The sequence below is a fragment of the Mytilus californianus genome, unplaced genomic scaffold (assembly GCF_021869535.1).
Source record: "Mytilus californianus isolate M0D057914Y unplaced genomic scaffold, xbMytCali1.0.p SCAF_6, whole genome shotgun sequence".
Classification (NCBI taxonomy): Eukaryota; Metazoa; Mollusca; class Bivalvia; order Mytilida; family Mytilidae; genus Mytilus; species Mytilus californianus.
This window is the reverse complement of record NW_026262712.1, coordinates 100,299,496-100,317,495: the sequence shown is the minus strand read 5'-3', so window position 1 is coordinate 100,317,495 and position 18,000 is coordinate 100,299,496. Positions and strand designations below refer to the sequence as shown.

At 31.8% G+C, this 18,000-nt stretch overlaps 1 protein-coding gene across 1 annotated transcript in view; it reads left to right on the top strand.

The window, feature by feature from the left end:
- Positions 1–18,000, top strand: part of LOC127704233 (receptor-type tyrosine-protein phosphatase mu-like) — a 120,910-nt gene that overhangs the window by 87,124 nt on the left and 15,786 nt on the right. Inside the window, exons 15-20 of the mRNA XM_052208186.1 lie at positions 2,192–2,320; positions 7,619–7,767; positions 12,708–12,843; positions 13,312–13,461; positions 13,886–13,985; positions 15,432–15,505. Of these exons, the coding sequence (XP_052064146.1) occupies positions 2,192–2,320; positions 7,619–7,767; positions 12,708–12,843; positions 13,312–13,461; positions 13,886–13,985; positions 15,432–15,505 (738 nt within the window). The remainder of the gene's footprint in view (positions 1–2,191; positions 2,321–7,618; positions 7,768–12,707; positions 12,844–13,311; positions 13,462–13,885; positions 13,986–15,431; positions 15,506–18,000) is intronic.

Below are 18,000 nucleotides of genomic sequence, written 5' to 3'. Positions count from 1 at the left end.
TAATTTGGTTTTGCTTTTATATTATTTTTATCAAAAGATTTGTTTTGGATACAGTATTAAAAAAAGATCTATGTTGAATTTTTTAAAACTATAAAATAATTCATATGTAGTGTCTGTACTCATTTTAATTCAAGTTCAACAGTTATTTTTTTCAGTTTGTTAATAGTTTCTATTTGTCGATATTCTGTTTCTATTTGTACTTTCCGCCGTAGTTCAGTGTGTTTTTATTACTTTATAATGTTAACGCTTATACAGAAACATATGACATTAATACAAGTATTAAGTGGCGCCCCTCCTCCTTTTCTGGTAAAATACCTGCTTGATGTATGCACAGAAAAACAACAGTAATAAAAATTGCCCCAAAATGTAATATGAAGTTTGATAGAGTGCCTTTCCCCTGCTTGGTGCATGGTAGCTCAGTTAAATTGTATAATGGTAGCTTTGTTAAACTGGACAATTCTAATGTCCCTCTATCATTTGATTAATAAATATTCATCTTATTTTGGTAAAACAATTTGTCTGTATCGATTTTTAAATTTTATTATCAGTTCAACTTCCTTTTTCCATGAATTCAATTTTGTTGGATTGTAACCTTTTTGGCACTAACGGCGTTCCATACTTTTTTTTTTCGTCAGCAACTCCTGGCAGTAGACTATAATTTCTTTTTACGGGGCGATTTATATATGAAATGTATATAATTTAGTCCAAATATAAAAAGCAGAGCTGTTTTACACGTGATTTGTGGTTTAGAGACCTCGGCAAACCGAAATGAACTCATTTCTGCCCTGTACTACTTTTTGCCGTCTCCCGTGTATTTACGCCTTTCAAAAACACAAAAAAATACCTTGCATGACAGCTTTTACTCTTAAGAGTGCTAAATACATATAAAACTTTTATATATAAGTCTTATATTTACTTACCAGAATGAAAAGGATGGACACTAGATGCGTCGTCTGCAGTTGACCATTACGAGTTGTCTCCCATATCGTCATTCTCAATCTACGGGCGCCATATCTTTCCATAATATTTGAAGTAAAATCTTGATTTTTTTTTGCCAAAATTGACGACTTTCCCCTATTTCGATATTTCTCGATTTTTAATGTGTTTCTTATACGTTATATCTCTCACGAATTCCGCAAAAAACATTTCTGTTGCAATTAGTTTGAGGTATAACCATAGAATGACTGGACTAATGGTTACTAAAGCTTGAACACAGGAAGAAAAAGGGTGAAAATTGCTTGGTTAACTTCCAGTGATGGTTATTTTTTTATATGCAATGAAACATTATGTGAAATTATGTCTATAGTACTAGACAGGATAAAACTTTACTCATGGAAATTATTTCTTTATTTAAAACAAAGATAAATTCTGCACATTTTTTTGTAAAGTGCAAATTTAACAAAGACTTAGACTAATAGGGGAAAATCAATGGTGGTATTACACCTTTACGATTATTTAAGGATACAGTTCTATTTAGCAGAAACACTAGAGTCGAATGGGATAAATCATTAACCTGCATCCGTAAATGTAACATGTTTATAATATTCTAAACTTAACTTTGTAATTTTATATGAATATGTTCTGCGTTGGACTAGCTTTTAAGATAGATATCTGATAATTTTTCTGATTAATTTACTGAGCAAAACTCCAAAAGAAGACTCATAGCCTTACCCGTGCACATAATTCTAAATTCGAGACGACATTCTCTGTTTAATGCTTAAATGTCGCTTCTATAAGAGAAAACAATCACACCTCAGTTAAACCCGCAACTTTTCTGGTTTTGTAATCCGACGACCTTCCTAGAGTGAGTATGCTACCATGAAATCAGCAAGATGATATATGATTTAAAAATACATTGTGACATCCGATGAAGAAATGATACATACAAGTGGTGATGTATGCACTGTTTAAACAACACGGTTTTAGTTAGAGTATGTGTCAACTATATGATTAATCATTTTTAGAAAAATAAAACATATAGAATATCAAATATGTATATCTACTCTGCTATTGTATGCAAGAAGACTATGATAAATATAATAAAACAATTCACTACATCTTCATTCTTCAGAAAATGCCTGTTCCAAGTCAGTTTTTTTATAAACTTCCGCCATTAACTCTTGTATGCCAATAGAAAATTATGATATACATGCAATTTAAGGGCAATAACAACATCCTATGTGTATTGAAGGTAAAATGTGATAAATATTGGCCTGAAGGAGGGAAGCCCATGGCTTTGGGAAACCTTATTCTTACTCTGCAGTCAGAAAAGGAAAGAGCAGCGTATGTTACCCGAGAAATATCGGTTGAAGATAAAAAGGTGAGTCCTTAACAAGTAGGCATATACATCTGCTTTAACAATTGACAAATGAAAAGCAAAAGGCTCTTATATTCGGTCTCCTCTAGGTGGAAGGTAGACGTTATGTTTTAGTAGTAGTTATTCTACTTCCTGTATCACCTCGAAGAGATGTGTCATTCACCATTGAACATTACTTCTACCTTGACCTTTACGAGACAATTTAAACTGAAATGGTAAGGCTATTTCATTCCACTATATAACACCTAAAATTTAAATATCTTGAACTTTTTTCTCCTTTGAATCTTCTCTCTCTTTCTTTTTACCTCTATACTATATATACTTTCAGTCTACATAACAAGACCTTCTAAGCACCATAGAGCTGTCTTGCCCCGCCCACTCATACCATAAGATGTTAAAAATATTTAAACAGTCGAAATTCATCCTAATAACCAAATATATTCTTAAATTCCAAAATAATGCATTTTCCTAACTTGAATGCATTGTTTTGTCTTCACCGACGTGACTTCTGAAGAGGAAGGTAGACATTTGCCTTAATCGATTAATCAGATTCAATCTCAGATTCTTTTTATAGTTAACAGTATCAAAAACAAATGGTAGATACTTTATTTAATAATAGAAGTTATACGATTTGCTACTGATACCCTACCGATCCATTGAGGGTTATATAAATTCAGTTGCTGGTAAGCCAAATCCCTTATTAACGTTACTAACCCTCTATGGCTCCATATGATGTCATTAAAGAACTGTTTACCGAATTCATCGCACGCTGGACTTTTCGTATCTAGTTTTGTGTAAAAATAAACAATGAAATACAATAACAAATATAAATCAATTGTTTTAAAAAAAATTGTTAACGGTCTTTCCCCTCCGAAACATGATTACTTGATTTTTTTATTGATTGATTGGTTGGTTGGATGGTTAATTGATTTATTGGTTGGTTGGTTGGTTGGTTGGTTGACTGATATACTATTTAACACATGGGATAGGGTCTCTTGGAACAAGCGAAAAAGAAACAAATGAGATTTTGGACCCCGTATTAAACAGATTGATTGGTTGATTATTTGGTTGGTTGGTTGATTGATTGATTGATTGGTTGATTAATTGATTGATTGATTGATTGATTGAAAGTTTGCATGGCACTCTCTCTATGCGAGGCATCGGACTTAACGTCCGTATTCTGACAAAACGTGGCTGCGTACTTGTTTATCCCGGACAGCCAAACGGACGGCATCGATTTCCTAATGAATAAAAGTCCTAATATCTTCCTTTTATTAATTTTCTCTGTTTTCTACGGGAATTTGTTTTTATTTTTTGTTGTGTGTGCATTTTGTTTGAACTTGTATGAAAAAAACTGAGTAACATTTTGTCTTGGAAGTTTCGCTTTCTATATTTGGATATGGAATGTTATATTCTAATTTTAGGTCCGCGCGCGCAATGGTGTTGTGAAGTCACGTGACGCTCAAATATATATGTCTGGAGTTAAAGAATATTAATATATTTTCAGGGGAGATAAGAAACACTTACAACATGATAGCTAAAGGTTGCAATTCTGTAAATACAGACAATGCGATTTCCCATAGGAACTCCCTTTGCGGCTAAAACTGTGACACTTTTACTATGAAGTTTCGTGAAAAAAAATATCCCAGAACGGAAAGTTTATATGCACTACTATTTTATTCAAAGGTCAAAATATAGGGCTGTGCGGCATATTTTCAACATTTATATGCCCTGAACTTCTAAGAGTTTAAACTTATACTAAAATTCTATACTACCCTTACCTCCATTTTTGGACCTCCTAAGAATTAAAATTTAGCCGCTACCATGTTTTTCTATACTGGTTACATTCCCAAGTGATGTCTCTATGAGATGAAACACAGAGATCATCAATGGGAACCAGTACGTTAACAAATTAACATACCTATGAATATTAAATATCTCCCCAAAAGAGGCGTGGTTTGAGAAACAGCTGTATTTACAAAGTGCAACCTATACAAACATTTATTCAAATAGAAAACTCTCTAAAAACACTTTTTCTCACAACAATACTTATTTATCAGAATTATAGCCTTAAAGAAATCACTGCATATACTCTAAGTCTCCTTTTACAGTACATTTTATACCCCTACCCCTGTTTCAATTTTTTAAAGATTTTGAAAACAAGATTCTAATTATTGCCAGCTTACCCTATGTGCATGTTTTCTGACATGAACTGTCTAAAACCTGTTTGAAACTATTCTGATAACAAATTGAAAGCATTTTAGAATACTATAAATGTATTGTTTAGTAGTTAAGCATTCCAACATTCAAGCTTATACAAAGTATCCAATCCTGCCTGTGTCTCCAGTCCACATCTTACTGTATGCCTATTTGCCAATGAAAGTTCACAATTTCTGCCTCAAATGGTCAGTTTAGAATTCTTGTCACAACAGTATCATCCCTAACCATATATCTAACATAAGTTAGTTAATATATGTCCTAGAAGTGTTTAAACAAAGCCATATTTGCAAAAGTTGTATTTATGAAGATATCAGTCAGGTGCATAAATTCACTAAAAGTTTGATTGAAATGACTGCTTACATCTGATTTTTGCATAACTTCCTAGCACAGTTATTGTTTACTTTATAAAAGACCTTTATAATAAAAAATTCATAGCATTTACAAGTTAAATTATCTGTTTTATGACTCAGGGGAAGGCATTTTTCTCTGTTTTTTGCCCCTGGGGCCTCACATTTCCTAATTTTTTTCCCTGTTTCTAGCAATGTGGAATATTTACTACATATTTAGGATAGAACATACTATTGTAAGTTTTACTGAGGTCTTTTTGTAATTCTAGCTTGTACTTTTTTATGCCGCAGTCACAAAAAAGCACATTTAGGCGTTACGGCTTACTTTTGGGTTATCGACAGGACAAAAACACCCCACCAGAAATATTTAGGAAGGATCAATGAGTTGCAATTACTGCGAAGAGTAAATATAAGCACTTCTAAACAATTTAAATTACAAATAGGCATATATTATGAATTTATTTTGAATTCAGGGCTTTAAGTAAACCATGCATACTGTAAACTGTGAATTTATGCTGAGTCATCATAGTTAAGGCCCAGGATTTTCTCAATCTTCATGAAATATTTATAAAACTTCATATTTGAGTTAAATTCTTTAAAATCTCTGAGATAAACCAGATTTTGTGAAATTCTGTATGTTCTATTTTTTAACCCTATATAGGTTGCAATTCTGTAAATACAGACAATGCGATTTCCCATAGGAACTCCCTTTGCGGCTAAAACTGTGACACTTTTACTATGAAGTTTCGTGAAAAAAAATATCCCAGAACGGAAAGTTTATATGCACTACTATTTTATTCAAAGGTCAAAATATAGGGCTGTGCGGCATATTTTCAACATTTATATGCCCTGAACTTCTAAGAGTTTAAACTTATACTAAAATTCTATACTACCCTTACCTCCATTTTTGGACCTCCTAAGAATTAAAATTTAGCCGCTACCATGTTTTTCTATACTGGTTACATTCCCAAGTGATGTCTCTATGAGATGAAACACAGAGATCATCAATGGGAACCAGTACGTTAACAAATTAACATACCTATGAATATTAAATATCTCCCCAAAAGAGGCGTGGTTTGAGAAACAGCTGTATTTACAAAGTGCAACCTATAGGTCTTTTTAGGTCTAAAGTACTTTGTTGATTCGACCATAACAGGGACATTGACCCTGCAATAAAATGACGCGTACCACTTCGACAAAAAATTTCTAGTAAGGACGTGTCGCGACAAACATTTTGGTTAAATTGTTTTGACGATATCTATAACTCTTTCTAGGGAGAAGCGATATGAACTTAATATAAAAAATCACAACATGACCATGACCTAGTTTTCTTACCTTTGGACCAAGGACTTCAAATCAACAGACCCTAGGTCTCTATTACTTATGGTTTACCAGTTACAAATGCATATCACTTATTTCAAATGCATTAGGGGAAATAACTCTCATATGGAGTCTTCGTATCGCTTCCGTCATATTTGGACAAACAATTTTGAGGATATAGCGAGCAATTTTGTAAAATAAATTTGTAGCTTTCTTTTACGGTTACGGAGGAGATGCACCCACAACAGGAGATTACTCTTACAATAAAAAGTCTTCGACTAAACAGGGTCAGTCTCAAAAGCGCAATAACTGTTTGATATCATATGCAAAAAATCTAAGCGACATCTTGCGAAACAAATTTGGCGGAAGAAGAAAAAAAATAATAATCAGAACAAATACAATAGGTCTTTCCACAGAAAAGTGGAAAGACTTAATAATCAGAAAAAATTCAATAGGTCTTTCCACAGAAAGGTGGAAAGACCTAATAATAATCAGAACAAATACAATAGGTCTTTCCACAGAAAAGTGGAAAGACCTTATAATCAGAACAAATACAATAGGTCTTTCCACAGAAAAATGGAAAGACCTAAATAATAGTAGTCGTGAAGTCATGATACCCGTATGAATTTAGCTGACCCCCAGTCACCATGTGACGCCTTTAACCTAACTAATTACATTGTCGTTAAATGTCACAACGTGCGATACAGTTTTCTATTGGTCATTGATGTGTAAACTAGGATTAATTAATTCACAAACTGAATATTCGTTAAAACAACTTGTCTGAAGCACATGAAATCACCCCATGTTTTTGACAGGGTGAGTGTTGCTCAATCGTTAGCTTTCTATGTTTCGTTTTGTATACTTTTATTTTTCTTTTGGTCTTTTTTCTTATTATGCCATTGCGTTGTCAGTTAATCATCGACTTATGGGTTTGAATGTCCTTTTGGTAATTTTCGCTCCGTTTACACATCAATAATCTTTAGAAAAATGTGTGTAATACTAAAATGATCATTAAGTTCTTTGTATTGTCTTTTAATTTCAATTTTCTTGGAACGCAAATATTCCATTCATATTTATCGTGCATGAATATAACACAAAATGAAAACGACATAGTTTTTACATTAGTTACGAAAGCAGCTTCTGCAACATTAACAAAGCGAAAAAATGCAAACTGATGTGTTTTAAAATTGCATTCACGTATTTATACATATGCTTTTAAAAGGGATCACTCGTAACCAACTTATATTCTAAATTTCAACTATCAGCAACGGCTCATTTATAGGACATTTATCTTATTTTTCTGTCTTTGAGTGTTAAACATTTTTATGATTTTTTTTTAAATATTTTTAATATTTTGTATTATTTTTACTATTTAAGGGACACCATCGTGTATTAATGTCTATTATCTTTCTAGACAAAGGAGAAAAGAAATATTATCCAGTACCATTTCACAGCCTGGCCGGATCATGGAACTCCAGATCCTCTGTACCTAGTGTTGTTTCATAAACATGTAATATCTGATCACTCTGATGTCGAGAGTGGGAAACTTCTCGTCCACTGCAGGTAAATAATGTTAGTGTTGGGCATCGTCTACATCTTTGTACTTAGGAAATATATATGACACATTAAAAACATTCATCATCTATACTTATATCGGATTTAATTTACCGGATTTGTAATAACATAAGCAACACGACGGGTGCCATATGTGGAACAGGATCTGCTTACCCTTCCGGATCACCTGAGATCACCCCCAGTTTTTGGTGGGGTTCGTGTTGCTTGGTCTTTGGTTTTCTGTGTTGTGTCATCTGTGTTATTATTTGTCTGTTTGTCTTTTTATTTTTGGCCATGGCGTTGTCAGTTTGTTTTCGATCTATGAGTGTGACTGTCCCTCTGGTATCTTTCGTCCCTCTTTTATATCATAATGGTTAATATTTTTCTTGATGCTGATACGAAAATCAACAATTCTCTGTATCCATCTCCTCATGTATTCAGTTTCCAAATTGATTACCTGTTTAACCGAAGGAGAATTTCCAGTGTTGCGCATATTGAAATTAGTGATATGCGTTCATTTTCGATTCTACGAATTCAAAATTTGATCTTGTCAAGTCTTAATCTCTCAGTGCCATTCTTTTCAGCGGGTGTGTACATGATAAACACGACGGGTGGACCAAGATCTGCTTACCCTTCCGGAGCACCTGAGATCATCCCAGTCTTTAGAGGGGTTCGTGTTGCTCTGTCTTTAGTTTTCTATGTGATGTTTTGTGTACTATTGATATTCTGTCTTTTTATTTTTTAGCAAAGGCGTTGTCAATTTAGTTTCGACTTATGAGTCTGAATATACCTTTGGTATCTTTTGCCCTTCTTTCAGTTACTCTTTACTATACTTGCTACAGTAGTTCTGTCGTATTCAAACGAAAATAAGTAGATCATGTAGTACATATTTTCACAATCAAAACGTCATACTTAGCATAAAGCATTTAAAGTAAGTAATGTCATACACCATAACTGTTTAAATCATACATAGAAATCAAATTACAAAGGTTTATTTGAAAATATATATAATGAATTCTTTCCGAATTTAAACTAATGGTAAAGAACATCCTGTTTGTCTACGACTGAGGTAATCATACACAGCCATGACCGGCATTTGATGAACTAGTCTGTAGGTGACAAGTTGCGAAGCAAAATTTCTGTCCCCATCCCAACATATCCTCATTTGCGCTATGCATGATTTTTAAAGGAATGTTTCAACTTTACGGCTAGAGAAATGTCTGTGCACACGTTAAACTTATTTAACTCCTATAATATATTCGAGTCTGTACTAATGCAGGCTATCGGGATTAGGTGTTGTTTTTCGTTGTTTCTATGTGTATTTTCGATTACATCTGGTTGGTGTAGACTGTTGTTCTGTCCAAAATGTTTGGGGCTTTCATGATCAGCTGTCCATGTTTTCTTTTCTCATTTTCTTTTCATTTTAGAATTTAACAATTTGCACATATTTATCTAGTGGCACATTATCAAGCAATCGAAATGAATAACCATATATTTTATAATTGCATATATACATTAAACATATATATCCATTTCATCAATATCGTAATCATGATTATAATAATAATATTGCCAGCACATCTATTCAATATTATTCAAGAATGAACATATAATCAGTGACCACTATCAGAAGTACTTTGTTTAAATAAAAAACTCATCAAAGATGCTAGGCTTATATATGTGTACTACGCCAGAGTCACGTTTCGTCTACAAGAGACTCATCAGTGACGCTCGAATCAAAATTTGTAAACGTTTAAAGGCCAAACCAAATTGAAGAACATTGAAGATCAAAAATCAGTTCGTGTTGCTCTGTCTTTAGTTTTCTACGTAATGCCTGTCATTGTTGGTTTCTTTTTGTCGTTTCTTTTTTGTTGCCATGGCAATATCTGCTTTTATTGGACTGAGGATTTTTTTTATGTCCCCTTGATGTCTTGGTATTGGCTTTCCCTTTTTGCTTACAATTCAAATTGACAATATAAAAATTGAGCGGAATTTAAGTATGCTGTTTGAAAAATCAACAAATATACACAAATACAAACCGACAGTAAAAGCGAATCATTCAAACTCATAAGTCGAAGACAATAAAAAAAAACTGACAACTCTATTGAAAACAATGAAGACGACCAAAAACAAACTTCTGTCTGTTTAACACAATATTGAAAATTAAAGACTAAGCAACATAAGCCCCATCAAAAAAAGTGGCGATCTCAGATGTTCCGAAAGGAATGACTTCAAAATAATCCCTTAGAACACATGGTGTTATACCTTCCTGGTTCGCAACAACCCGCTATTCATACAATGTTATAATTCATGATAGGAAATGCAAGCTCTGGAATATCATATCATTTGGGATATGAATAATCTATAGGCTTGCGCTGTTGGAATGCTGATACACAAAAAGGAACGTTCCGAAGTAGGAATATATATTCATCTCTTCGGTCGAAAAGTGCAGTTTTCAACCGACCCTTGTAACTTTCTAGACGTAAGTCAAGATATGGGGCGTCTGTTGTATTCTTTATTGTATCTCTAATAGGAAAGATGCATTCAACGTTGTCACCAATATGATTATGTTCTGAGAATACATTATATATCTTTATAGCGGAAGATTAAGTAAGAATCAGAGTAAGCTTGATTTTTTTGTATTCTTTCTAAGAAATTTTGTACGAAGGAAGTCTGTTCCATATAGATAAAGGAACAGGTCATGTGTTTTCAACCAAAAAAAATCAAGGAGTTTGTAATTTTCGGAGTTTGATTCAGAGTGTTGATGTTTATAGTTTATGAAAAGGTTTTGTGGAAACTTTATCCACTTATAAGTTGGCTTAAAACTCTTCTAAACCAAACCATTTTTATCCTTCGTATCAATTTCCTCTTATTAAAAATTTTGAATCCCACCTCTGCGATGAATTCGTCATAAAAGATCCTGCTTTACCTTGCCAGGTGTATCATTCCAAATAAATTAATAAATCTTATTATAAAGTAGACGTTCAAAACTGTCATCTGGAACTGTATCGTTTCACAGATGATAGCGGATATATATATATATATATACTCATATCTTGCTAATGTCGTTACTACCATTCAATCCCCTTTTCCCGAATGTGACCTACCGAATTAGACTTTTACAGGGTTTGTACTAACATGAGCAACATGACGGGTGCTACATGTGGAGCAGGATCTGCTTACCCTTCCGGAGCACCTGAGATCACCCCCAGGTTTAGATGGGGTTAGTGTTGCTCAGTCTTTAGTTTTCTATGATGTGTTTTGTGTACTATTTATTGTTTGTTTGTCTTTTTCTTTTTTTGCCATGGCGTTGTCATTTTATTTTCGACTTATGAGTTTGAGTGTCCCTTTGGCATCTTTCGCCTCTCTATCAATACAGGTTTTAAGTGTAACAGATATTTGAACAACAATTTTGATAAGCATACTTGACGATTATAATTTCCTTTGTTTACGGTCAATGGTCCACTTATTTGGGTACAATTTGCCAAAAAAAGAGAATAAAAGCAAATAGTTTAAGTCAACCACAAATTTAGCAAAAATAAAAAAAAGTAAACTATGCAGGTTGTGCCTTTTTGTGTCCGGGAGGATACACCATATCTTTCTATTAAAGGAAAAAGATATTTTTAAAGGACTACAGAGCTCAATTCGGGAAATAAAAAAATAACAATAATTGTGGCTGAAATTATAGTAAAATTATGAAATACATATATAGATAAATAAATTCGCAGAAACCTTTATAGTTTAATCATAAAGTCAATAATCGGTATTAAATGTTGCATTGTGAAAATGTTTTTATCGCACTGAATACGTTAATGACAATTAACAATATACTGAAGCTACATTGAACACATATTTCGAACTCTAAGAAATCATGTCGAAGAGTATTTGTTTTTCTTCGGTGAAGTGTCTTGCCTAACAAATTGGATATTACCATCAACGGGTATGCATGTCATTTATCATACGTTTTAACATTTTATTCAGCTGTGCGGATAAATAAGTATTCTATAATAAAGGTTTTAGTTCCTAATGTTTTTCTAATAAAGCCAATTTATATGTGTAATACCACCAAATAATAGTACGTCATATCCGGTTGCATACGAAAAAGGGTAGAAAAAAAAACATTCCCTTGAATTTGACAGCTGTGAGAAATTTATCCTACATTTCATTGCAATAAAAAAAATTCTGGGTCATAAACATATCTTTGGTGTTTCTAAGCAACACTATTTTTTTATTTGGTGTTTCTATTGAATATTTTGGAAACTTGAGGTTACATGGTTACTAAAGCTTGCACAAAGGTAAAAAAGATCTGAAAATTTAGTGTAAACAATATTTTTATTATGAATTATACAAATACATTTTATATACACATTCACAAAAAGGATTTAGAAACAAGGAACAAGTGCTTTTGTTAATCTGTTTCCTTGTGAAAATTTGATTGGTTAACTATCAGTGATGGTTAATTTCTTATACATGTATGCAATGAAATGTTATGTGAAATTTTGTCTATAGTACTTGACAGGATAAAACATGCCAAGTATTTTTTAATTTGAAAAAAAAGATAAATTCTGCACAATTTTTGAAAAATGCAAATTTAACAAAGACTAATAGGGGAAAATCAATGGTGGTATTACACCTTATAAGGAAAACAATCATAATGTAATTAATCTGTATTAAATTTTAGAATGAAAATTTTTGAAATGTACAGAGTATCGCACTACATATACATGTTATGTTTTTTTTTAGTATTAGTTATTACTGGTAAAACGTTTAATACAATATAAAAGCTACATATATTTATTCTTATTCTTAAAAGATTGAAGACATAACATTATTCGGAATTACATACATTATATGTGTAGCTCCTTCTCTTTATCTGCTTATAAAACTCTGAAATATTAGCATAGAGACGAGGACTATCTAACCAATAAAATAAAAATGGAATTTTTAAGTGCTGGTATTGGAAGAACAGGAACTTATATTGGATTAGACGCTCTTTATGAGGAGGGACGTGTCACAGGCTGTGTCGATATTGTCAAGTTTGTAAAGAAAATGAGATACAGTCGAATGAATATGGTGCAGACTCCTGTAAGTTCATACATTATTTTTCAAAATTATTTGAAGAAATCAGCTTGAATTAATCTCTTCATAATATATCGTAATATTCATTTTGTCCAATGAAAGATTATTCTGATATAACTGTAAATAATCATATACCTTATACACAACAGATGTGCTCTGATTTCTAATTAAATAAAATGAGATAACAATCCGCAAGAGACTATATGTCAACGTCATTCAGCCTATAAAGCTGTAAAAAGACCCATATTAATTGTATATACAAAAAGTTCAAACAAAACAAAAAGCAACGGCTTGAATTTAACCTAAGACAATTAACGAAAATTATTGTTTAAACGCAACAAGTCCATGATATAATCACGGAAAAATAATTTAATTGATCTACGATACAAAAAATACATGCATTTTGAATTGAACTTTTGAGGTACTTCAACATAAAAGTATATTAAGAAAGTAAATATAAAAATATAATTTTAGGAACAGTATGTGTGTTTGCACTATGCCTTATTAGAAGCTTTTACCATGAAAGACACAAATATCGGAAAAGAAGAATTTGGCAAAATATGGCGAGAAATACAGTCTGATAAACAACCAATCAATCATCAAAAACTGTACAAAGAATTTAAGGTATTTGTAGTTTTTGACTAAAGGTGGAAGGTGACAGACAGTTAATGAATACCCAAACATAACTTTAAAAAAATGTAAAAACATTGCTCCATCGTTAATTGTAAAAAATCTTTATCGTAATCCATTTAAAAGATAAGTAAAAGTGTCTGAAATTGCAAAGATATTAACGTTTTTCCTTAATGATTGTTTCATCATGCAGTACTTTTATATGTGGCATAATAATAATTTTAATTCTACAAAAATATGATTCACAAGGTGAAATGTATAACATCGATTCTAAATACGTATACGTTGAATAAAAAGTATTCCCAAACTGAAAGTTCAATTACTAATTAAAAGTTTCATGTAGCTGGTTTTTTTACAATTGATATGTAATGAGTAACTTAACACGCTGAAAGGACAAATGTGCCATTACATATTGTAGATGCTAGAAGCTAAAACATCTGAGCATGGAAAGTCTGAGTATACCGCTGCAACTAGTCCAGAGAATATGGAGAAAAACAGAAACAAAACAATCATCCCATGTAAGCTATGCATGACTATGAAAACTCAAGTTTATTTAAAACAAAATTATTAGTTGAGGGACGACAATATCAATCTAACATATACTATTCAATTAGATATTTCATGTTCTTTCTACCTTGATGGTCTTCAACTCGCACAGTAAACGAACCGTTATAGCACTATCACATTTAAATAAAAACAATGCATACATTTGCATGAATATAACATTTATCATATTTCAGCCGTACAGGATGTTCGTGAAATGATATAATGCAAATATAACTTCTCATATATTGTTTTTTAAATGTTTAAAAACAACAATTAACACTGCTTAAAAATACTTCTAAATTGATGCTTTCCTTAAATGAAGCATTACAAATTTATAAGTGATGTCAAGATAATCTATGATATCGTTTTAAGTACAAAATTATCCAACTTGGTCAAGCACTTCAACATGCCTCGAAGTAAAAGAAGGGTTTCGAGTAACTCCGTTACTCTGATTTTTCGCAATAAGGAATACTTTTAATATACTTTAACATATAAAAAAACAAAAGAATGTTTTGTTCGGAACGAAGATGATTAAAGCTCTTCCAGAAACATGTGTTATATGCACGAAATCTATAGCATTTGTTTGGTGGTAAACTGACAATCCCTGGCGGTACATTCCGTCCATTGCTGCAATATTGGTCTGTTTTATGTGATGTAAGATTTAATAAAAATGTTAAAAGTAATACGTTAAAAGTAATACGTTAATTAAGTGTATTCAATAAATGTCAAATCGTCTGGCAAATATAACCTTAGACGGTTTTTAAGGTTTTATTTTACCTTTCTTGGTTATATTGATCAAAGCCCTTTGCATTGTTGTTTCCAAACGTTTGATCTCGATAGTCCAGTGCACAATTTATTCCAATAAGTCGAGATATGCCCATTCATTTTTCTATAAGATTTGATTTCTAAGAATTTAAAATATAAAATTTTAGAAGCCTTAATTTCTTTTTTTCAAACATTTGTATCTATTTCGTATTAAAAAGGATGCTACTAAAAGTATATTCGTCAATTGTAAGGTGCAAATATCTGTTTATGCTGTTTACAAATGATAAAAATCACTATGAAAACACAAACGACGTCCTTTCTATAAACAACACCTCTTCTTATACATGTCGTAAATATTAAAGATGCAAAAGGAATATAACAAAAGGCTATAATTGTTATTCCTCCTTTTCTTCATTGAACAGCTAAAGGAAACTGAAATTCAATGATGCCTTTACTTATATTTTACCAATATGGTTAACGAATATTACGTTAATAAAATGTATTGTGAAATAGTCTTATAAAGCAATGCATGCATGCAAAATCCAGCAACGAGAAAATCTAACACAAATGTAGTAATTTTCTATATATAGCAATCTGAACATCTTTTGTAACACATGTACCACTTGATGATTATTCTTTTTTACTTTTGACAGCGGACAACAACAGATTGTTTCTAACAACATACGACAAAGGAAGAACTGATTATATCAATGCTGTTCAAGCTCCTGTATGTATAGGATAATAGGAATAATCCAAATGTTAATACAATTCTTATTTGTTTGTAATTATTTTACTCTTTAGTCTTCTATGTAGAGTTTTTTAATACTTTATTTTCCTTTTTTGCCCTTGGTTTTGTTTTTGTTATTGCACTGTTGGTTCCTCTCGACTTCTAAGCTTTACATTTGTAAATTACTTCCTTGTATACTCCTCTTATTCATCTCTTTCGGGATACATTCACATTTCCGAAAATCTTGATTAATGCCCAGTAAGAAAGCTGTATGCATGTTTGCACTGCTATGTTACCACGAGGAACACGCAAATAATAGCTGAAATATTGTAATTGATTTTTGAAGAAGCTAGCATAACTGAATCAAAATTGGACAGCGTGTATGTGTATAGATTCAAATGAGAATAAATTAACCACAAACTACGCATAATGCACAAGCCATTTGCGCTCACATTGTTTAAAACTGTTAACGTTGCAACATAAAACACTATAAACTGCAATATTTGATTGAGAAATGATGAGTTTTTAAGAAAAGAACGAAATAATTTTTTTCAAGTTGATAGCAAGCATAAGCGTATTAATTGATGTGATACATTTCTGCGGAAATCAACAGAGTAATTGATTTCTTTTTAAATTTTAACGTATTTTGTATATGGGAGAGTGGGGAGTGCGAACAAATCTTATATTATTTATTCAATTTTACTTTTATCAGTGTTGTTATGGAAAATGCAGTCAACAATATGAAAATGTAGAGTTTTAAGGTTCTAGCAAAATAACAGCACGTTCTTATAAAAAGTTGTGGCAAAATTTCCGTTAAATCAAAGAATATTCATGTTAGAAAAGGATTTTTATTATCTGTTGACAAACGAATGAAAATTGTTGGCGCATAGTAAACGTATCTCAAAATAATCTCTTGTTTTATCGTACACCTTTTGTGTATAAAAATATCAGTTAAAATATTTACGCAGTTTCAAATCTTCTTCTCAAAACTACAATTTGAAAATTTAGTAAATAATCTCAAAACGTTCGTGTACATTTTCGCCATACACTTGTCATTTTAAACTGAAAAATAAATTTTGCAAATTGCTATGCAACTTTTAAAGTTAATTGGTTTGAAAAATGTAACAAAAATCTTTTGAAATCACTTTTGAAAAATCATTTTTTTAATGAGATTTGAAATTTGTAATTTTCATGAGATTACATTTTTTGATTTCACGAGGATATTAAAAAAAATAATAATAAGTTTGTGTTAAAAATGATTTAATTTATCAACAGTTTGAATAAATCAAAACATTTGCAGTTAATTGTTTTATAAAAAAAAACATATTTCAATCTCATTCTAAACAGCAAATATTGAAATTGCTGACCTTAAGCATTTTTCATTTTGACTTTAAATATTGAAAAATGAAAAATGCTCCAACGTGGAGCATTTTTCAATTTGACTTTTAATATTGAAAAATGAAAAATACTACAAGATGGAGCATTTTTCATTTTGACATTATAAATAAGAAAATGAAAAATGCTCTAAGGTAGAGCATTTTTCATTTTACTTTGCAATATTAAAATTTGAAAAATGATCCAATCTGCATCATTTTTTTAATTTTTGATAAGTAGAACGAAATGCAATTTGTTTCAATAAAGGTGTTTTAAATTTTCAAATTGACGACACCATTTTTAAATGTTTCACTGTTTCTTTTTTCTTTTTCCTTGTTTTAAGCAAAATATCTTGAGAAACTTGTTAATGATGTACATACGTGTGCACTGTGTGTGGTATCACAATTTATTTTTAATATTTTTACTGACTCGTGGTCTTTTAGTATGTGCTCCCCCTGAGTGCGGGAGGTTGTGGGTTTGAATCCGACGCGGTCAAACCAAATATTTGAAAATACATATTTGCTGTTTCTCCTCTAGGCACTGTGCATTTAGGAGTTAGAACAAAGACTAGTCGACGCGGAGGCACAATAATGTGTCGGCGTAGGCTGGCATGTCTACCTATGGACTGTTTCCCTGTGAAAGAGCACATTAGAAATCAGGCTCAGTGTGACGTCTAATACAAAGTAGGGTTTAAATTATGGTCATATGTTCTCGTCTTAAATATGCATTTAATTTGCCATTTGACCTTAAACGGCCATTCGTCATCATCACCATAATTTTTTGTTGATGTTTGATAGAAAAAGTCTTAACTATCATATAAACACGAACACGGCATCAGTGTTACTCCATTTAGTCATATTTCGCCTATTGTTGCACGTAAAAATATTTTCAGGAACATGAGCTCACTGTTTGAACGCTCACATTCGAAACTAGTGACTATCGTGGAGACCATTTATGAATGACAACGATACCTTTGGATGATCAAACTAGATGCATTTCTTAATTCTTTCAGTTTCTGACCTTTTGGAATTATGTTTCTTCAACATTTTGCCAGAAATACAATCACATTAATACTTCGGAAATAAACCCACTTGTCTTAACAAGTTCCAGAATTGTTTAAG